Consider the following 24,399-nt stretch of genomic DNA (forward strand, 5'->3'; position numbering starts at 1 on the left):
TAGAAATATGTTGAAAATTTTGCTGACATATATATTAAAACATATGGTGTCCAACTAAAATGTGGCTGCATTTTCATCTACTACAGCATACGGAAATCTTTATCCATCTGTAAATTATATGTCGTGTGCACTTCTTTAAGGAGAAAATTGGAAACCCTACAGAAGTTATACATTATATATATTTTCCAGATTTGTATTACTCTGTAAAGACTTTAAGCAACTTGAGGTGACTGCTTTGAACATGGGAAAATATATATCTTTAAAACCATGATAATTGCCAAACTTCTTACATTTATTTTAAGGACAGTAATATTTCTATAAAGTTTATAGAACCGTATCATGGTTCCAGGAGAGCTTATAGAACTGCCAGACTTAAGATTCATACTTGAGGAAGAATTAATGGAAATTAAAGTGCACCAAATTTTGAGGCAGTTATGTGAAAATGTTAACTGTTTGGTGACGCAAGTGGAAAATCAGGGGACCTCATAAATCAGAGTATACAATACAATGCTCATTAAGAGTGCCACAAACGTCTGTTTTAAATGCATGCTAGCATTCATTTTTGATAGTGTTTATATGTTTTACAACATTTAAAAATGCAATTTATTTTTAAGGGTGTATCTAAAATATACATTTATGTGATATATCTGAGATTAATTGGTGCACTGCTTAGCTGGCAGATGAAGCTGCATGCACTGCAGTGTAATCTTGTGGTCTGAACACATGACCAAGGAGGAAACTGTGCTCCCTACACCCCTGTCAAATATGAAATATGAAAATGGTTTCAAATATTTACAGATATCTTGAGGCAAATTTACTTGAACTTGCCACTTACTGAGAAAAACCTCTGATGTGGAAACATCATTAACAGGATGTATACAGTAATTTAAAGCAAGCCTTTCATCAGCTATATAACACATATTTAACTGGGATCTCTGTCTGCCAACAGTATATCATGTTGGGGCGTTAAGAGGAACAAAACCTGCCATAAAATATCAAAAAACAGTTTTAATGTTATATTTCTCTCCCACACTTTGTGTTTTTCTTGGTAACTCCTAACTTGCAATTATAGACAATGTTAAGCAAACACGCTCTTCTCAAAAGAGAGTCAAATTCTGTCCGTCATAAACCAATGTCTGATGCAAACCACCTGTGGGATTCAGGGGGTTCCCGCAAAGGTCCTCTACAAATTTAAGATAAGCTCTGTTGGGAGGGTTATTCAAGTTGATGTTATCTGATTTGATGTGCTCTAACTTACATTTTCAGTAATGGCATTTCTGGCGTCATTTAGACTAATCTGCCACACATATTCAGGAAAACCTATGAGCTGTATTCCGTAAAAAAAATATAAAAAATAAAAAGCCCAAAAAACAAACTGCAACTCCCCCTTTTTTTGCTAGAATAATGCAAACTTCTCAAATGTTTATTGAAGGACTCTTGAAAACTCTTGCTTCCTGTTTGGGGTTGTTTTTTCATGTTATTGGAATCAAGACACCAGCCTCAAGGTACTGATGATGAAATAGAAACTTAACATCTGAGGTGCACCAAACTGAAATTTTGAATGAAGAAGATTTATAAATGCAGTCAAAATAATCTGAATCTTGGGTGGATTGAAGCCTGCTCTGTGCAGGAATCTAATATGTTTCAGCAAAATGGATATTTCTCAACACTACAGGGCACTAGTTATGCACAGTGTGTTCCAGCAACCATGGTTTAGCAATATCTGGGCCCTTTTCAAACGTTCAGCTAAATTTTTTGGTATAGTGTTTTTTGTTTTGTTTTGTATGTTTGCATGTATGCACAAAAATTTGCTATGCCCCTATCTTCAAAACTACCCTAATTTCCATTATGCTACGTTAACCTCCTTTTTATTTTTTTCTTTCCTGTTTGGGCTGATTGGGACCTGATGAATTTAAAAACAAAGAATTAGCAGATTTTTTTTCTTTACCTAATTTTTGTTTCTGAGAAAAATGAGATCCACATTTGAGGACATTTGTTTTAAACTTCGATAGAACAGTGGCAGCATAATGCCCTCGTAAGTGGATATCAGGCCCTTGTAGAGAAAAATTAAGTATTTTGGTGTAGGCAACCCAAAATGTGATGTCCACATATGTGGACGCCAGGTCCTAGGAGGTTAAGTATGCGTTTGGCTGTTCCAGCCAGACGTTCCTAACTTTACAAAGACTCAGCTAAGACATAACACCAAACACCGGTTTTGGATGAAAGGTGGTCTTAAAAATAAATAAAGCCTTAAAGCTGAGGAATTACAAACACACTGCCATGAAGAAAGAAGGAAAGCCCTCCAAACAATTTGTGGCATGTAGTACTTTCAGTTCTTTCTGTGCTTGACACAAAGACGAGTGTCAAACATGAAAAGACAAACGTGGGGATGACAGAAAGGATTGAAAAAAAAAGAAAAAGAAAGATTGAACAGAGGTGAGAGTGAAAAAGACCACAGGGGAATTTTCCATTTGTCAAAACAAATCAGAAACACACAAATGTGTATACACACACACACACGCACACAGGTAGACATAAGAAATACCTTTAAATACTGTTAAAAATGCAAACATGCACTCACCTTTACTAGGTTCACCTGTTTCATCTGATCAACTGCTCATTAATGTAAATATTCAGCCAATCCAATGGTATTAAATCAATGCATTTAGGCATGTAAACATGGTCATGACGACCTGCTGAAAATTAAACTGAGCATCAGAATGGGGAACAAAGATGATTTAATGTGGCATGGTTATTGGTGCCAGATGGGCTGGTCTGAATATTTCAGAAACTCATGATCTACTGAGATTTTCATGGATGACTAGGGTTTACAGAGAAGGGTCTGAAAAACAAATCCTATCCAGTGAGTGACAGTTCTCTGGTTGAAAAGGCCTTGTTGATGCCAGAGGTCAGAAAATATTGGCTAGACTGCTTCAAGCAGATAGGAAAACAACAGTAGCTCAAATCATCACTCTAAAAGTATGCAAAAAAGAGACTCTGATTGCAAAATGCATTAAACCTTGAAGCAGATGGCCAACAGCAGCAGAAGAGCACACCAGTGCCAGTCCTGAAACTAATTGCAAGAAACTGAGGCAATAATTTGTACTGGATCCCAAAATTAGACAACACTATATTGGAAAAATATTGTCTGGTGTGATGAGTCTTGTTTCTGCTGCAATGTTCAGATGGTATTGTCAGAATTTGGCATAAACAGCATGAAAGCAACTGGATTTGCCACTTAGCTCACTGCACTAGGAGGGCCTCCACAGTCACCATATCTAAATCCAGTAGAGATCCTTTGTGATGTGATGAAATGGGATATTCAAGTCATGAATGTGCTCCTGACAAATCTGCAGGAACTTTGTAATAGTATCATGTAAATATGGACCAAAATCTGAGAAAAATCTTCCCAGCACCTTGTTGAATCTACACCTAAAAAATTAAGGAAGCTTTAAATGCAAAAGGGGCTCAAATCTAGTACTAGGAAGCGAATGTATATGTATTTGCTCCATACAAACTTGCAGGTGATCATAAACATGAATGGACACACAAACAAATGCACAAACAGCCCAGGAATACTCTTCTGCCTGTGAAGATCGAGGGACTTCGCAAAAAAACGTTCAACAAAAAGAGAAAAAGAGTCCTGATTCTAACACAATCTAAGCTCTGGGATCTTCAAACAAACTCACGCTCAGGCACCATGGGGACAAGACCAACAGAATGAAGCATTTGGGGGGCTGACCTTCCTATTGCCTGCTCTGTTCCTGGCTGTGAGGTCTCCGTGCACAACAATGCAGTCTTTGCCATAGCAATGCGGTCTGGCATTTCACAGGGCCTACTGAGCCAGCCTCACTCACACTCACTGCCACATTCCATAGGTTGGCTTTAGAGCCAGTTAACACACATCTCGTGGCAGCTGTTTCCCTCTGAAAAGCGGGACCCTCTGAAAAGAGTGAAGCAGTCTTTTTGTACACAATAAAACAAAAGTTACACAAACCAAAGCAGATCAGTGATAATACTAAAGAAGGGTCATACATTCACAAAACTTCTAAGGAAAGAGGTCAACTCTGTAAATGTGAAGTTGAGACAACAGTGGCTGATGACACGGCCAACCCTCAGTGGATATTTGATGATTCCTCAAAGGACTTGCATGAGAGACCCTTAAAGCCAGGACACTGTTAGCAGGCGTGACAGACAAAACCAGTCCACCCACCATTCATTCACAACATGCTCTGTACTGAGAGGGCTTATTGCCATCAGCATCATTGTTTTTCAGCTCCATTAAACACTATTCTGGAAAATAAGGAAAAAGCAGCAGTAACACCAACGCTGCTGAAATGGCTTAATGGTGAAGATAGCTTTGTAATGCCAAAAGATCACAAGAAGCTTAGCTTGCAAAATGCACTTTTTGTGCATAGCTGCCACAGAAGCAATTATCTTTCTTTATAACAGCTAAATGCATGGGAAAAACCTGCAACAGATATTTTATGGCAAGTATTTATGCTATTAAAGATTGTTTTATAATATTTAATTAAATGAACAGATCTATGTGGTCTTCTGTGCTCCATGGCATAAAAGACAAAGACATGACAAAGTGCTTTGCATGTGAAAGAAACAGGAATGCTCACCGCAAGAGGCCGACTTCGTCTCCACCAGCTTCACCCTTCGTGTTTCATTACGAATTCTGTTATCTGTCGTGTCCACAAGATGTGCAAGGTCGTCAATAATTTCTAAGAGACAAAAAAAGACAAAAAAAAGGGGAAAAAAGTCAGTCAAGCTAATTGCTCAGGTCAGATCATGTGCACTAGTAGATTTAGATTTTATTTTGCATTAATCAAGTCACTGACACACAGACAACATAATATATTGTAGAGAAAAATATATAAAAAGCACAAAGAAGAAAAAAAACAAATACAGGTTTTGCAAAAACTGTCTATCTGCCTTTCTTTACAATTGGGTAAAAAAAAAGCATCTTACAGAGCGAGATTGTCTAAGAAGTAAAGAGAGCCAGAGGTTCACTAATCTGCAAAGAACTGCATCAACAAATTATGGAACAATATCTGCATAACGCTTCATCTTTCGCGACCAAAAGAGCGGGGGTTGGGGACCGCTGATTTAAGGTTAAAGCTCTAACATGCAAAGAAGAAGCCACATGTGAACATTGTCTTCTTCTGTGGACCAAAGGTCACTTAAAATCGACCAGTCAGAAGAATTGAAATTTGAAAACATGGACACTGCATCCTCTGGACTAAAGAAGAGAGGAACCGTTCAGCCTGTTATGAGTGCTCATTTAAAAAGCCTGCATCTCTGATGGCGTAGCTTCATAGTAGAAAAGTCCAGTTACTGAATTGGCCTGCCTCCAATCCAGAGCTTCCATCAACTGAAAACAGTACGCTCATAATAAAATAAAAAGTATGGACGACACAGAACTGTTTAATTGCACAGAACTACAATTAAAATCTTATATATCAGACAAGAATGGGACAACATCACTTTCTCCAAATGTGCAACAGTTCTCAACTAAAACTGGAGATGCTACGCAGTGGTAAACATAGTCCTGTCCCAACGTTTTTATGATGTGTTGCTGGCGTCAAATTTAAGATGAGCTATTGTTTTTAACTTAAAAGTGAACATTTGTTTTGGTTTAAACACCTCATGTGTTTTCTATCTTCTATTGTGAATAAAATATGATTGAATGAGATTTGCAAATCACGGCATTTCTATTTTTATTTACAAGCTACACAGCATCCCAACTTTTTGGGGAGTTGGAATTGCCCCCCCAAGGTAACCATCTATATAAAAATGACTCTCAATGATGGAAAGACAAGTTCTGCATTACATGACACCTGACCGGCAAACAAAAAGACAGAACCTGCCAACAGACATAAGTTGTGGCAGAGGAAGTAGGTCATATGAAAGCACTCCTTGCCCTTTCAAACGGTTTCACTCCTTCCTGGATTTAATCAGATCCTTATTTCTCATGAGTTTTGAAGACGTAAGCTGAGGCTTCTGGGACTATGCCTTAGGATCCAAAGAAAGAGAGTGTGTTCCTTTTGTGTGTGTGTGTTTGGCGCTGTGGCTAAGGTCTTTCAGTAGGAGTTCCTGACTTGAAGGTCGTCCAGATGGAAGCCTGTGTGATTTGTTAGAGCAAGCCACCGTGTTGACATGTCATCTCCAGAGATCTGGTGCAGCAACAAAAACAGACAGCTAAAAAGCCATCACACAGAGATGGTACAAACCGGAACCACGAAAACAACATGAATGGCTAAAAACGGCGAGTGAAATATATGTTAAGGAGCAACTGACTCACATGACAAGACTATGAGGAACAATGTAGAGTGAAATTTAAGAAATGGATAATGTTAATGTGTCAGTGACAGGATGAAATATTGATGTCAAAGGAACAAACTTTAGAGATAAAGCAATCTATAATGTTCATGCGATGATGTAGTTTCTTTCTGATGGTTTGTTGTATTTCTCTTTCTTCTTTTGTGTATATGTGAAATGGGAACAGACAGCTGCTGAAAAATTTCCAAATTAAAAAGTAATAATGTTGAAAGATGGCATTGTATACTTATTCACTCAGACAACTACAAACTAAACAGGAATGGGAAGCTAAACTCATCTACAAACTAGTGCCAAGTTTACAGGCAGTGTTCTTCAGAAGGGGAACAACAATGTATTGCTACGGTATGGCAAAGTAGTACTCAGTTGATATGATCTTCAAAAACTGGGCAACATGACCGAATTCCCACCAATGAGGGCTCGGGGCTGTCTGCAGCATTTATCTTTGTGAGCACAAATGTCTTCAACTCAAATGAAACTGCCTTGTTTCCCCCAGCTAGAGTCATCGCCATTTGACAAGACAGTTTGCCTTTTGGCTGATACCAAATAATTAAGTTGCAAAAATAATTAGAGGAAGGAAAGAAAAGCAAGTAAGTTTGAAGGGCCAGAATGTTAAGGGGCAAGGACAAGCAGATTGGAGACGTGAGATTGCCGTATGTACAGTGTCCCTCGAGACTTCCACATCACCATCTAAGCATCAGGCAACAATTTAGAAGGAAGAAATATTTCCTTTACAGGCAGAGAAGGGGTGTAGACACTGAACCATTCGTGCTGCATGCCACTCCAACTAGTCATGGATGTTTTCAGTCGCTGGTGCCAAGTTTCTTAATTCAGTTCTGGCCCAGCAATAACATCCCATTTCATTGATGAATTTCCATCCATTCTAGGACATGATTTTTAACTATAGTTGCAATGAAACGCTCAATTAACGTTTGCACTAAGAATGGCTGCACTACAATATACTGCCTTTTTACATGCGTAGTCCTTCAGTTCACTCTATTATCAAATCAAGTTTCTAACACCATAATTCTCAGTTTCCCATTGTAACTTATCTGTGTGACAGGTGCTGGCTTAGATTAGCTATACCACAAAGAAGCCCCTGTTTCAGACAGAGTTTATTTATTTAATGTGCTATCACACTGAATAAACCTCTAAAACCACAGCGTGGAAAAGCATGGCATGTGTGTACACAAATTTCTCCTGTTTGTCATTTTTTAGGATGCACTGCTATACGCTTATTTCACCTCAATTATGCAAAAGACAAGCGCTCTTATTGAACACATACTTTGTTTTTAAATATTTGTAGCTGAATTAGAATGGGATTTCTGATTTGTTTGTTTTTTTGTCTTATTTTTAAAGTAATCTTTAAAGACACTGCAGTACATTAAGAACATACTTTAGTTTCCTCGTATAGAAATATATACAGCGGGGCCTCTATAATCCACTACAATGGTTTTTAAATGAAACAACCAAGAAAAGATTGAACTAGAGACATTCAGATTTAATTCAGTGTCTCTAACCAAAGTACTGAATTAACTGTTTAGAAATTAATTACAGACATGTTTATACATAGTTTCTCATTTTCAGAGGCTCAAAAGCAATGAAAAACAGTGACTGAGTTGCAGTAAGGTTAAGCCTGCTCTCTTGTCACTTCATGAGCAAATAAGCAGATGAAAGATATATACTTGTATCCAGTTACTGTTCACTGAAGCTTTCAATATGAGGTCAAAAGAGATGTCTATGCAAGCAAGAGGTCATCTTTAGGTTGAAAACCAAAAATGAAAGTATCAGAGAGATGGCGAGAGCTTTAGGTTAGCCAACATGGGACATTCTTCAAAAGAACGAATGCATTGACCAGCTCAGCAACACCAAAAGGCCTGAAAGACCACTGAAGTCTAAAGTGGATGATGACAGGATTATTTCCATTGTTAAGAAAAACAACCTTATAACTTTCAAGAACACTCTTAAGGAGCCGCTGTATCACTCTCAAAGTCTACAATAAAGACTTTAACAATGAATGTAAAAACAGAGCTTTTACAACAAGGTATAAATCACTGGTTAATTTCATTAAAAACAAAAGTCCATATAAGGCTTTCCTAGAAAACATCAAAAAGAACCTGCACAGATCCAGAAAGTTCTTTGTACAAATTAACCTCCAAAGACATTAACTCTCTCATGGCATGCATTTTTAATTTCTCTTTGCTATTTGGGCTGATTGGGACCTGATGAATGTAAAAACAAAGAATTATGTTTTTGTTTTGTTTTTTTTACCTGATTTTTGTTTCTGAGAAAAATCGGATGCACATATGAGGACATTCATTTTAAATTTCGATAGAACAGTGGCAGTATAACGTCCTCGTAAGTGGATATCAGGCCCTTGCAGAGCAATATTTAGTATTTTGGTCTAGACAACCCAAAATGTGATGTCCACATATGTGGACGCCAGGTCCTAGGAGGTTAAAACCTGGGTTAACTGGTACTAAATGGTGCAAAGAGAAAAGTACAGAAAGGCAAAGGAACAGCTCACGATTTGTAATATTTCCAAAGCAAACATAAACAAACACTAGTGAACAGTTACTTTCATAACAAGAAGTTTTAAGTAGTTTTACAGCTCATACAGAACCAGGCAATCCATGTGCGTTTCCTTGGAACAATTTTCCTTTAGAAAACAGTCAAAATAACTTTAAATCAGATGAGGTTTTTAACTTTATGGACCAAGTCCCAGAAAATTTTGGTTACACCTGCTATAATACAGAGCTCTGTACCACAAAATCTAAGTGTTCGTATACTGGTTAGGATAGGTTTTCCCATTCTGGGATATTTTTTGTTGTTGTTGTTTCCTTGTTTTGTGTGTTAAGGTGAAATGTGTACTATTTCAGCCTGTCCTGACATCCTTCTTGCTCATGACAGTGATCAAAATACTTCAGCTCAGCGTTACTAAGTAAGCAGCTTTGTTGCTAGATTTTACCACTTGTCATGACTCTTTAGCAGATTCCCCCCCCAAACACAGCAAAATAGCTGTTTGCAGTAACCTATTGCACTGCTCTCTCTCTCTCTCTCTCTCTCTGCTGTGTTCAATGGGTGAGAAAACTAGCAAGGCTTCAGAATTACAGAGAACAGTGGTGCAAATTGTGAGGAAAAAAAAAAGACAGAAGTTTATCGCTGACACACATCACGTTTTTCACACTTACATAAAAAAGAAAAACACAAAAACAATGGGCATAAACCTGGCCCTATTTAAAAGCAGAATGGGACCCCTGAAACACACACACATACACCAATAGGAGACAGATGTTGCTTTCACATGATGTCACTTTATTCTGCTTTTTCCTGAGTTATCTCAACACCACTTCAAGTGCCTTCTAGAGCTTGAATCTTTAAAATAAAAACAACAACAAACAAACGAAAAAACCAAAATCATCTTATGGCCACATTGCCATTTGGGGTCAGTTTCAGGTCTGTTTCCTCCATCTTTTCTGTCAGGATCATCTGGCACGATGGACAGATGGATGCAAATTACCAGTTACCAGGACTGGTAGCTCATCATCATCATCATCATCATCCAGTCAGAGGTATCTTATGTAGCCCAAACCCTCTAGCTGCTGTCTCAACTAGCAATCGAATGTTATTTATATATTTAGTTTTACTATTTTTACTACAGAGAAAACTACTAACACGTCTGTAGAGTATTTTTTTCAAACACAACCATACAATGCCTCTTCTGGCTGAGTTTCCAGGAGAAGCCTCCTTGAGATTAGATGAGCAGCCATCCATGAATCCTCTAATATCTTTGGAAGGATGTTAAAGATTGAGTTTTGAAATTTAAAGCATTATATTGCAGTGGAAATGATCGTTAACAGTCATTTATACCACTATAAAGCCATGATCTTAATAATAACACAAGGGGGTTTGCCAAAACTCCCTGATCTGCACAGATTCTCATATGAGCTGTATTCCCTTGCAGGAGAACGCCCTCTTCCATTAGCCCAGTTATTTAATTAAAACTCAGTGTGTTAAGAACCAATCTCGCTGAGCAATTAGTGGACTGTCTGATTCAACTTAAGAAGCAACAATCCAGATCCAATGTTAATAAGGAACTGGAAAGTTGTGTTACAGTTCTTTATCCAGACCAATAAAGGCACAATAGCAACAAAGAGAACAAGAAAAATATTACGCGAAAGCATGGACATCCCACAGTTTTAAAGATTGATTTTAATAGACATATAACTATGTGTATGTTTCTGTATAGACAGTAGGAGAGAACCTAGATCTAGAACAATGCAGAGTCATTGTTAGTGTATGCATGTATTCATTTTAAAACAAATCAGACAGCAAAGATGATGAAGTGCGGGTATTAATCAAAATCTGAACAATTTCACTTCCACATCACAGATCTATATCTGCCCCAAGGATCTGTAACGCTGACTCAAGCTCAAAGCTTTGGTTTTTTGTGTGTGTGCAGTGGAGGCACTTGGATAAACAGTTACACCCCATGGTGGCTCCAGGATGCGCTGTATTAACTTTGTATTATTTTAGGACTCATTCCAGGAGAGGGCATAGCACACAGAGAAAATGCTTGTTTCCTGTGACCAATTTAAACACAATCTAAGTCAGTGGGTCTAATTTTGTTGTGCTTATTCAGGAGATGATTTCTCCTGAGGATACAGAGAAAGGGGAAAGAGAAGAGAAAGGGTTTTTTAAGTCACCCCTCCTGTGGTATCTCTTGTTGCAGTGCAGGGAGGCCTGGCTACAACTGTTACCAATTGGCCCTGGTGTGACTGACTGTGTTTGAGGGTACTGCTAAAACACACACACATACACACACATCTCTGGGTGTAACTGGAACTTCACTTGGCACACGTAAAGGCACTCAGCATGATGATACTACTCATAGCAATTATGGTATTTACAAGAAGTTGCACAGTCTTGGAAAAGTTTCTTTCAGCTTCTTTCTTTTTGGCCCTTGACTGCTTTTTGTACACAAACCCTGAGGGTCTATGATGAGTGAGGAATGTAGCGTTTACCTGTTTTTAACATAAGCACAAAACTCAACAATCAATTTAATGCTGAAACTAAAGACAAAAACAATGAAGACAAAATTGGATATGCACAATCAGGCTACAAAAGGTGAGCCTCTCTATTCCGGGGATTCCTATCACTGTTTAAATATTCACAATGGTGATCAATAATTTATAACTTCATTTGCCAACATCAACAGTTCTGCAAAAGTCTTTTTTTTTTAAATCATGGGGCTAACCAAACATAATAAGATTCATTAGACATCAGAGAATCTTAAATAGCATTTTTTTAACTACAGTGGAAATATGATACACAAATCTTCCCACTTAGGCAAACCAGATGGAAAATGAGTTAAAGATGTAACGCTGTAGAAAACAATGTATACTACAAGAAATGTCTTGTACATGTAGACAAGTGTCTACATGTACATGTAGACAAGAAATTGAATAAGGAAGACCATCAGACAGATGTACACATGGACTCCAAGCTACACAATTATTTAAGTTTTACATGGGTAATGGCATGAAGCGTATTTTTTAAGTAAAGCTAATTTAGTGTCTTCCCAGAATTGACCAATTTTTGTGTATTTCTGACCAAATATGCATGTGTGCTGATGGGGTTTGTAATAGTATCAACATACGCACAATTTACACTCCCAACATCTGGCCTTCTGAAGTACTGATCCACATGAGAACAGATTAGTCTCACTTCTGGGCATCATTGTTTCTGGCTCCAACAAATCAGTGAGTTGTTTCAAAAGCACTGACAGACGCCTCCACTCAACACATTGAGGTGGGGGGTAAGATTCCCTTTTATTGCATCATTACATTTTCTCCCACCAGGTTATTGGCTGCCACAGTGATGATGGATGTCTTGCTTTTGCAACTCATGCCATGTACACACTTGCCAGTGATCGAATTATAGAAATGTTTATACATATTGTGGGACAACCTTTGCTTTCAATGAAAACTTTGCATTGGCACTTTTGTTGTCAGCTTTGGAATAAATTTAACTTTACTATGCTACCAGGAGAAGACGTAGCCTAACGATCGCTGAAAGAGGCCCTCCACTACTGCGTATTCATTTCAAACAATATTCACGCTGTTACATCAGTGATTTGCAGTTCCTTGAATTTCTGACTGCAAGTCTTTCAACAAGGGAGCATAAAATATTGACAGGGCTCAAGTGATAAGTCAAATATCATCTTATTATTCTGCAAACTTCAAACTAGCAAAACACGGGTCCTGGCATTCATCAGAATGATACTTTACCTAATACCACCCATCTGAACATTCCTCCAGACCAAGCCCAGGCTCGAAGGAGAGCTAGACAGTATTAAACAGGTGGCTGTACAAATGATGAACCTGAAATGTTCATCTTATACGTTTTATTTTATGCAGTCTGGATGTTTGTATTGAACTGATAAATTACATAAACTGGCATAAAGTGATGCAAATATACCAATATGCTGGAAAAGCACTGATCAACAACATGTAATACTATTAAATACATGCTTTCACATTTCGTGCTTTAATCCTAAACATTTGTGTGCCAACCTGAAACCGAAACCGGCTGTGTGTCCACAGACAGTTTCACCTCTCTAACCCTGTTACGTTTACCAAAAGATCAATCACCGCACATGACGGACACCAAGAAGAACAACCAGCTGATGAATGACTTACTCAAAATTAGGAAGAAAAAAACAAAGACTTCAAAGAACAGCACATAAATTCAAAAACCTGCCCATTAGTTCAGTTTTAGCTGATACTAACCATTGGGTTTATATTTGTTAGACACTAAATACAAAGGTGAAGGTTTTACATTTTTTTCCCACCAAACATTGGGTTTTCCCCAGATAATCTATTAGCCATTCCGCACAAGCATATGCATGTGGATACAGTAAATTTCATAGGACATGTTTCTTAAGCATAAACCAACAGCCCTGGACTCATATATGGAAAAAAAGCACCAAAGAAACATCTGTTATGCTGCTGTCTCAACCATGTTAAGTAAGTTAAACTGGCAACGTTACCACAGTTCTTTCAGCCTCAAATTATACTTGTATATACACTCACCAAGCAGTTTATTAGAAACACCATACTTGAACACTGTGCTCACAGTGTTCAAGTATGTTAATGCTCTGTGCCATGGAATCCACTAGACAATTCGAAATACAATATGAAGGCATTATACAGTCCCAATCAAAAGTTTAAGACCACTTGCAAAATGGAAAAAAAAAATCATATTTTGTATGGTCAGATCTTAACAAGGTTCCAAGAAGAGCTTCAACATCCAACAAGAAGCATGAAAATAACGCTTAAACTTTAAATTCTAACCAACTGCAGCCCCAAAACAAAAACTTCAAAATCTTAAAGACACATAACAAATGTTATGGAAATCTTTTTATCTTTCCGAACAAAAAAACAAAACAAAACAAAAACATTTTGCCAATATAGTGGATTTTTAAATCACCAAATAACAGTATCGGTCTTATAAACTGCATATCGATTTTTACTCTACACTGTACCATACTACAACCTTACTATCATCTACCCCACCTCCAACCTCCCCACTCTTCTGTCTCTCATGTAGAAAGTGTCACTTCTTGCCAGCTATGTTACGTACCAAAGGTAAGGTGATCAGGCAATACCTTCCATATTTATTTCAATATTTCGGCCATCCTAGTTGCCTATTCTTGGATGTTCCAAACTTAATCTCGGATTCATTAACAGTCATGATAGCAGAGCTGGTATCATTACAAGCCGCAACAATGTGACTGTTACCGTTTTCATCTTGTGAGTCTGTGTTTGCATGTGTGTGCGTCACTGAGGAAAAACACATTCACAGTAACACCAACTGCGACAGTGAAACTACGACAAAGGTGGTGTTGAAATGTTTGTCATTCTGTGTGTAGGCAGATTTTGACAAGGGGATAGAGCAAGAACATTACAGGTGAGAACATTACGGAGAGCATGAAGTGCTAATAAATAATTAAAATGAGAACTATAGAAATGAAATGCATTATTATTAAAAATAAATATAGGAATCTACTTTTTGAGATATACGTAGATGTAACTATTTTAACTTGCTTCAGTATTTCTTTGTATCAATTCCCCTATTTTTTGCTTTTCTCAACTTTCCCGTTCATTTATTAATTCATTTTAAAAATATATATTTATGCAGTCTTTATATATTTATGTTTTTTCCCTTTGCATTTTTCTCAGTTTATATTCCAAAGCTTATTTATTTCTAAATGTTAATTTTACATTTCCTTCTGCAGCTCTACTTCATTATGTAAATGCAGTGGCCTTTTCTAAGTCTTTCCAGCAGCACAGCATGATTAAAATATAAAGCCTTTGGAAACAGCATGGTTCTTTACTGGAAATGATTAGCACTGCACATATAAACAAACAAACAAAAAAAGTGAACTGATAGTACTGGCTCAAAAGTACCTAAACCTCATCAGCAGAGAAAATGATGTCAGCTTGGATAAGTGGTGACTATAAAACATTTTATGATCTCACATTTTCCAAGATAGTTACGAGCCATCAAAAGAATATAAACATTTATTACAATTAAATAAGATACTATCCACAGAAACAACACAAAGAAAGCCTCAAAAAAGTGTTGAATTACAAGGAATGAAAAAAAGCTTTACAAACAGCTCTTTATCCTGTTAAATTAAACTGTTATGATGGCCAGCCATCACTGAAAAGTGAACAGTGAATATGAATTATAGCTGCCAGTGTATTGCATACAATTATTACACAAGTCATCTGCTCTGACTTTTTAGAATTGATGAAAAAAGGTCTAAAACTCTTAAAGCGCTCTACAAAGACCAACAGCACTGAGAAGAAGTTTGATTATTACCAGGCTTTTCACCATCATCACCCCTCTTATGGCCAGGTGCCACCAAACAATGTGTGTGTGATGAGCATGAGGGTGCCAGCACCATCAGTAGCAGCAGTATAAAGCAGGGACCACCCTGTCACTGGCACGGCACCTCCAAACCAGTCGCGGTTACACTTCATCACTACCATCACACTTCATTTGCAAGGACACCCGGGAGTGGGTGGCATATTAAGAAACAAGGAAATAGCAAAGAATGAAATATCATCAGTTTAATTGAATGAGTTTCATAGGACATGAGAACAGGGAAGTACCTGGATTCTCGAACAGAAATCAGGTTATCTAGTGCACTTCCTTGTTATGGTCAAATTAACATTAAGAAGACTACATTAAAAATGAAATGGTCATGTAAAAGAAAAAGACAATTAATGCAGGATTTCCTTTGACAAAAGCCCATTGAATATTTTTCCTTTTCAGCAATTTTACATGCAAAAAAACACTATGCCTGTGGTAAAGAGTCTATCCAATGTTTCCTATTCCCTATGTTCTCTGTGCCCCCCATTTGTCTCTCTCTCTGTGTCTATGGTGTGTAGGTGGGGTCTCCCTTCACTTGACTCTGCTCATCCCCTGTCCTAGCTCGATTACCTGCCTCCCACCAACTCACCTGTGTGCACTCAATTTACTTAGACTCTGACCGCAGTGGTAAGAAAATGCAAACTGACTTACACGAAAAGTGATTGTAGTGTAAGTCTTCAAGTCAGACCCTGTTTCACACATAATGCACAGGGTTTGTTGTTACTAAACTTTCTCTCTTACACTTCAGCATCATGTCCAGCCTGACTGTGTCTCTGTTGTTCCCTTGCCCATCCACAAACCACCAAAAGCTCTCTCTGCTTGCTGTGGTCTTTCACCACTGCAGCTGCAGTGCCAATTGCCCGCCATTCTCTCCACTGCCCCTGGATTTCTGCTCTCTGCCTTCAGCCTGATCCTTTAACCATCATTTACAGAATGTGAACATTTATGTTCAAATCCTGCATTTGCTTCCTGTTATTTGTAACAAGATAGTTTTTTCAAAATCATATAACTTTTAAAAACTACAAGATTTTATATTTTAGCTGTCAGAATGTTAAAAAACAAAAAAGTAGGCTTGGGAGGAAGTATTATTCCTTTAAAATGAAATTACACTGAAATCACACACATTTTCACTGTTGCTGGAACTAAACCATTTATACATGCATTCTAATAAAACTGAGCATGAGCTTTCTCAATTGCTATTTTTAAGTGATTAGAGGCTTTCCCAATAACGGAACAAATGTGTTTTAATTGAAATAATCTGAGTCAAATAACTCATCATCCCCTGTGGTGAGTGGAGCTTCCCGGCAATACGCTGGCCGGCTGACTGACTGAGGAGTTATGGAGGGACTTTGATCTTCCAGCCAGACCCTGTTTCACACATAATGCACTCTGACGCATAAAGACACATATGCTCTCATGCTCAGACACTGAGACAAATACACATGTATAGACATTTTGGTCTATCAGCATCATAGAATCAGACACACAGCTAGAGAAAGACACAAGGTTCTTGTATGTGACATGCTTCCAACAAGCATTTATGTCTCAAAGAGGAGCAGAATTAATTTACAGTGCTTCTCAGAGGCACCACTGAGCATTACAGAGTTGTATCATACCTAATACAGATGTTTTCCTGCAGAGAAGAGTTTGGGGCCAGTGGGTATTTATCTTCTGGGGATCAGTGGGGCATGGAACATGAAACATCACAGAGGTGTTTTTCAGCCTGGAAAGTTCTCAGAGATGCTGGGATCAAATCCGGACTTTACTTTGGATCTTGGTCTGTACAGCTTTCAAAAAGGTTCTTGAGTTCAAGTCGGCATTTCTGAAGCCTCTCTGAAACCTTTAAATACTAATAGGTGTTTTTTATAGAAATAAGACAAGAAGGTCAAACCGCGTTTTTACTTCCAACCAAATTCAATCATATTGACTGCAAATAACTTGCAGCACTTAGAACAGAAACATGATAATCTGAATAAGTTACATTTTCAAATTGTTTGTTTTAGCTGAGCAGGTTTGAACATTTAAACAAATATTTAAGCAAACTACGCCAAAAAAAAAAAAAGGGATGGACAGATATATTACTTTTCAGAGACTCAAAACAGAACAATAAAGTTTTTATGAAACCATTTCATTGAGCTTAGTATTATTTGTTTTCCATATGTTTACTCAGCTTTCTCAGCATGGCACAACTATTTGTTCCCTCTATGTCATTTATATTTATGAACTTTAAAAAGCGATCCAAAATATTGCGCTGAAACACAGTCATGCCAGGAACATATATTTGAATTTGAAACTGACAGAGTTAGGGACATTTGGCAAGCTAGGCTGACAGGAGAGATGAACTGCTGAAGTTTGTGGTGGATTTAGGGTAACTGCACTCTACTCATGAAAACCAGAATGAAAGTTTGGCCACCAGTGCGGCTGAAATAACTTCCCATTTCAACAGCCTCCCACATAATTGTGGGCAGCTAGGAATGATGGAGGGTACAAAGAAACCGGCACAAAAACATGATGCAACAATACCACATGCTTTGCTGCACTTAAAAACACAGCTAGATGCGCAGACAATTAAACAGTGAGAAAACCACATGTATACACAATGACACAAACACATTAGGGCAAATATGTGACTGTAGCCCAAGTAGCTGGACTCTACCCTCATATAAATCAATGACACACACTAACAAATGTGTCATTATCATACTGATCCTATTAAGTATGACAGTGTATTACATGTATATGCTGAAAGCATTTAAGCAGCTGCACCTACAGCTGTCGCATAATTACAGAGTTCCTCCAGATGATGAGTCAAAAGGAGGCGGTGCTGATCACTGAAGGAGAAGAAGAACCCTCCTCAGATGATTGAAACAAATTAACAAAACCTGTGAGAGATCCTATGACTCCTTCTTCATCTTGCCTAAACGTGGATCATTCCACCCCCACAACACAAGGACACAAGTTTAAATAATTACACTTTGTAGGTGGAATCACACAGTTTTACTGAGTCCTGCAGCTGCTGTGCCGCCACAGCCTCTACTGCCCACTAGTGGATTCATGTGTGGGCTACACAAGTCTACTGCTGAACAACTAATTACAGTGTTTCTATCATGGCCACAGAGCAAAGAGCAAAAATATAAATAAACAAAACCAAACTACTTTATTCACTTTACTTAAACAATTCACGTAGCCTTGTTTCATTTCAGTTCAGTGAAAGTCTTCTATGGCGTTATTTTTGTGCCACTATTCTGAGCGCACGTAAAAATAATTTGAGTGCACGTAAAAAAAGTTTGCAGGTGCAAGTGTTGCATTTTGAGGAGAAATTTATTTTGAGCAAAGAAAAGCTAAATTTGAGTGAACAAAAGTCATTGCTGCGTGCAAAAAATGTATTTCAGTGTTTGCTATTATCCACACACACACACACACACACACACACACACACCAGCAGCCCCTCTCGCAACGTGTTGCTCGCGCTCTCAACGTGTTGCTCGCGCTCTCAACATTTCTGGCCGTGCGCGCTCAACTCTTTCTGTACACCGTTATATTTGTGCCACAAAACCAGCCAATCCAGACTTGGATGCAAAAAATCTGATTGGCTGTTTTGGTCTCCAACTTGCACCTGCAAACTTTTTTTACGTGCGCTCAAATTTTTTTTACGTGCGCTCAGGATAGTGGCACAAAAATAACGCCATAGTCTTCACTGCATTTTGCAGTCACTTTTCAATAAATGCAAATAAAACTTAACTGAACATGCCCCCCACAAAGCTGTCCAGTTAGGAGAAACATCGGTGTGTGTTGGTCTTCCTTAGTGTGGAAAGTGTGTGCCCATTCACACTGCAACATTAAAGTACTGCTTGGCTCAGATGTGTCACAATAGGAGCTTGGAGACAAAACTACAGGCTGGGGTTAAGTCAAGAGTGAAACAGATGAAGCTGATAACAGATCAGAAGACTTTTTTAAAGATGATTAAAGACTTGTTGCAATTTATAATGGAACAGTGATGTATCACTTTGAAGGTTAGCTGATAGGCATCACTTAAAGGCCCACTTGAAGCTTGATTCTGCCAAATGCCCCACCAGCGTAATAACAATACGGGGCATGTTATGTCTACCAGTACCTTGCACATATTTTAGTACAAACAAGCAGTGAGATTTCAGAACACTTAATAGTTCACAGTTATGACTATTTTTTACTTCATGTAAAATACTTTATTATTGATGTTCCGAAAGATATTTTGTTTATTTTCAATTTAAAGAAGAGCTATTGTGCTTGTTACTTGCTTGCTTGTTTATTTTTTTTTTCTCTTATTTTCATTTTAACCATTTCCTCCACTTTAAATTTGCTTGTGATTCTTCATTTGTCCATTTCTTTCTTTGCAATAGCTTTAATAAAATTTGTTAACCAACTTCTTAATAAGTAAGCTCAATTAGGCTGTCTTCACTGTAATTCCTCTTCACATCTCAATATTGCACATTCTCATCGTTGCTTTCTGTCATACTGTCCTTCCTGGTTCTTTCCTAACCTTCATTTTTAATCCCTTGCTCTTCTTAAATGTCTCCACTCAATCACTGAAGGGATAAAACCGCTTCACCTTACTAGCGGCACAGTACATTTGTAAGATTAGCCCACCATGCTCTCTACCGCACCGTCTGTGATTGCGCCAACTTACATGTGAGGTCTTGCATTAACGTCTAGCTCTCTGACTGGACAGTGGTCTCTTAGCTCTTCATGCAGATATAAATACGACCTATGTGCCAATCACAACTTGACAACATGTGCTGTACATGTGGTCCACACCTTCGGCACAAACAAAATGATCACACACTTAGACAAGGCACTCACACTTTCAAACACACACACAGACTCTGAGGGCAGGCTGCTAAAGAACAGATGTATATATGTGCACTTGCGCACACACGCACACATTAAAACATAAAAATGCCCAGAAGATGAAGGTGCAATGTTCCCCCTGTGCTTAAATGGGAACCACGTGCTGGCTGTGGGTTGAGGCAGACTTAGTAAAGTAAGTCCTTCCACTCATTATGTGGGATGACCCATGCTTCCTTGAGGCTGAGGAAAGCGCAAGGCAGCTTTCTGCTAGTCGGCCCTTTGAATGCAGCCTCCAAACCAGAGTGGTTAGCAATTATATAAACAGAGGAGGAGATTTGTTCCCGTTGTCACTTGCGTTAGCCAAAAGGAACCTGCCAGACCAAGTCGGAGTCCGTCTAAGGCACCATTAAATGGCAGGGAACCCTTTGGTCAGAGCCAATGGAACTGGCAGCTGTAAATTGCAAAGGTTCCCATCCATGAATACCACCAACAGCTATAAAGGTAATGTGATTGCCCCCCAATAATAAATATAAACATCAATGTACTGTCAAATTTCATTTGAAATATATACTTCACAGCTCCTCCTTGTTTTGCATAGAACGTTTTCACACTAAGATTACTAATAAATAAGGTTTACTATAAAATAAAATTCAAATGTATATTAATACTGTAGACAGTAACACCAAGAGGTAAAGTAAGAATAGCTGAATAAAGCCTTATTTAAGGTGTTTATGTGGTACACAAATAGATTTTGAAAAGCATGACTTCCTCCCATGGCAATCTTCTAATTCAATTAAATTCTTCTGATTCAAAAAGGCAGCAATGGGTTGAGGCTGTATCCGTCATCATTCTGAGCTGAATGAGTGAATTAATGTCTGGACAGTTGTGTGTCATACTGGGAGTGTGGGAAAAGAAAAAAACAAGCTCCAATAAGTCTCACAAAAATTAGCAATTGCTGTATATTATATTATCTATCTATCTCTCTATCTATCATGGGTCATGATGACTCATGAGTCATGGCTTAGTCTAAAAGCCGTTATTTTAAAGGTTACAGGAATACTATATGTAAAATTTGTGTAATCTATAATAACAAATGGCAGTAAGGTGGTGTAGAATAAGACACTCTAAAGCACACAAAGATAGATTACTGGCAATAAAGCCAAATTCATCAAAGAACACCTTGCCCAGTGAGTGTTTGTTTCCAACGATGTCTCATCTGCTTATAAGACAGTGGTGGGAAAGGTTGTTGAAATCATACCTTCTGGATTTTTCCCCCCCATTTTCCTCATTAGTCTACTCTTTTTTGGTAATATGCACAATTAATAGTTTGTGAAAAAGCTTACAAGTGCCAGTATGGTGGCTATGTATATTGTGAGAATTGATGGACTAGCTAGAGAGTGGAAGGGAACCTCGCCCAGTCTCCATACAGGCCTGTTGGTAGACATCTGGAAGGGATCCGGGTCTGAAAATGAGCTAAGTATGATAGACCACAACTCACTACTGCATCATACTGTATACTGGGCTTCTTTGAGTGCCTGTCCACATGCACAGCATGTCTGTTAAATGTGCATCTAAGCACTTTTAAACATGCATGTACATGAAAGCTAGAAAGCAAAACAATAAACCTAGAACAAAATCAGGTCCCCACAGGAGTCGAATCAATCTGTCTCCGCAGTTAACATGATAAAGTTACTACAAAGCTGGAAGTAAGAATAACTAGCCGCATGCTAATATCTCAGCTGGCAGATTCTGTCCATTACAGATACTCTTATTTTTCCATAGCCATTCATTTTCAGTGAGACAGAAGCAGGGGTGTACTATAACTATAGGTTTTTCTACTCTTTCTTATACACACAGAATATTCTGATAATATGATTTTGTCCAATTTTGTATGCAGTTTCTAAAACACAGGCAGCTGACTTCAACACAGTTTATTAGAGGAACTAACAAAGTCACAATGCCAAAGAGGCAATACTTGAGCTGAACAGACCATAAAAAGATTTTATTTTAGATTTCTTTTCAAAAGAAACATCAGCACCCACAAACCTGCAACGTCAGGATCATTTGATCCACAGACCTGTGGTTCGGGTGGTTCTTAATGTACTACAATATCACTTACATTATGATACAGAGAAACTAAAAATGAGTCACCATGATGCATAAAAAAGGCACAAACTGCTTTAAAACTGGCTTCGTCATAAGTTGGCCACTAGAGAATACCACTTTCAATTTCACACTTTGTTTTTCCATTGATGTTGGACTTTTGACATTATTGGTGGTTAAATAATAAAGAATATGTAAAACGCTTATACAAATGTGTTTCCTGTTGTTTTCGATGGCTGGAAAAATCGCTTAAAAAATAACTAATGCATAAAATTGTCACAATGTGGTACAGAAGTTGTATGTTCACAAAAGATTTTGTTTTACTGTGAAACCTTTTGATGTGATTTCAGTATTTGCTGAGCAATGGCTAACCTTCTTAACAGTGGCAGGTGAGATGGCTAAAGCAAGCACAAATGTTTTTCCGGGTGTCTCCACCATGACTCTCTTTTACCACTTTGACAAACCATTTTTCTTTCTGGAGTACGAGCAATCCTGCCACTGGCTTTTTAATGTGGGGCCTTTCTTGCAAACATCTATCACCAGCACACATTTGCTCCAGATGGATCGAGATAAATCAAAGTCAAGATGGTGAACAAAGACTGCTGCTTGTAATGCAAAAAACACATTGGGGAAAAAAAAGACGGGTGAAAACCTACACGTTAGGATGTGGGAAATTATTTTATTCTATTCCTTTTTTTGGTTGTTTTGGAGAGTCAAATCTCCTTATAAACACCTACGTTTTTCATACCCTTGATTGCCATGGAAATCTTGTTAATTTCCAGCATCAATATTTTGCTGTACTTAAAAATTTTTAAATGCTTTATTCAAGCAACAAGCCGGTCAAAAAGAAATCAATGTTAATAAACAGTAAAAGATATGAAAACTTTGCAGTTAGGGATTACTTCAAAGAACAAGTATGTGTGATAGAAAGTAACCTACTGGCACTGAGCCACCGTGTCAGAAAAGCACATAAGGAAACATTCAACCTTTTAATGTATGGATTTTTTCATGCAACCCACCACAGAGTGAACAGGACTACCAATGACTATCACATTGAGATCAATCACTGTTTATGGCGGAACTCCTGGAACATCGAGAAATTCTACACAAAAAAGCCAGTGTAATCACAAAAACAGTCAAGAAAGCTTTTCTAAATAAGAGAAAGGGTCTTAGTCCACTGAGGGGGGACAAAGAAAGCATGATTGATGGAATGTCTTTAGACGTTTTTCCATTAGTGTCTCAAAATGTTAATTTCTTTACTGTTCCAAACTAGATTATTCATCATTCACTATTGGTGACCCTCATGCCACTGTCAGCCCCCTCTCCTTCGCAACTTTATCAATAAGACACCAAAAAGGCCTTAGACAAAGATGGATACCAACATGGATAAATAGAGAAATAAGAACACAGGGACTCGTGATTGATTATGGCATATTTCTGATAGCCCCAAAAGTCAGGCTGGACAGAGCATCTTCATTTGGCTGGCTTTTGTTTTCCCATCAGACGTACGTCTATTAAGTTTAAAAAACCACTTTAAAGCCCTTCACGATGTCCTTAAAGTTGTCATTTTCTTATGAGAAATGAAATTATGAGAGTGTGGAACATTTTCCCTTCATCCTCTGTAGCTCTCAATAATTCACAGTCACACACCAGTCAGCCAATCTGGTGGTCACATAAGATGATGCTCTTTTTCGGCTCATTGCAAGCTTGACATTCCTTTGATGACAACACTTTTCTGGACATCGCTAACTCTACGCGTTTCCATTTCGTCTGGAAAACACTACTCACTAGTACCAGCCTCGTTTTCAAACCAAGTGAATCAAACAAACAATAAATCAATCAACAGCTCTAACCACACAGACTTTCTGCCAGTGCCATCATTAGTATAGTTTATTTGCTCACTGAGCTGTTTCTAAAAGTAGGAGCAACCAAGAGGTCTGCGTTCTCTGGGGTAGCTGCTGATGTCACTGTGCAGCAGTGAGTGCCTCTCTCCTCTCCATCTACTGTTTATTTGAAGTCATTATTCCTCCACATATTGGCCCTTTAAACGCTCTGCTAGAGCAGAATCAAATCAGTGATTTAATAATCAGCTCAAAATTACGTCTACTGTGATCTGTTTTAAAAAAAAAAACAGCTAAAAGATTAGTGGACACTTGGCAATTAGCACACTTCAGTCTGGGT

The 24,399-nt window shown here is 38.1% G+C and overlaps 1 protein-coding gene across 1 annotated transcript in view; it reads right to left on the minus strand.

The window, feature by feature from the left end:
- Positions 1–24,399, minus strand: part of stx8 (syntaxin 8) — a 46,438-nt gene that overhangs the window by 10,267 nt on the left and 11,772 nt on the right. The window contains exon 7 of the mRNA XM_082535907.1: positions 4,629–4,730. Coding sequence (XP_082392033.1) covers positions 4,629–4,730 — 102 coding nt within the window. The remainder of the gene's footprint in view (positions 1–4,628; positions 4,731–24,399) is intronic.

This window comes from Aulonocara stuartgranti (genome assembly GCF_965226115.1).
Source record: "Aulonocara stuartgranti genome assembly, chromosome: 6".
Taxonomy (NCBI): Eukaryota; Metazoa; Chordata; class Actinopteri; order Cichliformes; family Cichlidae; genus Aulonocara; species Aulonocara stuartgranti.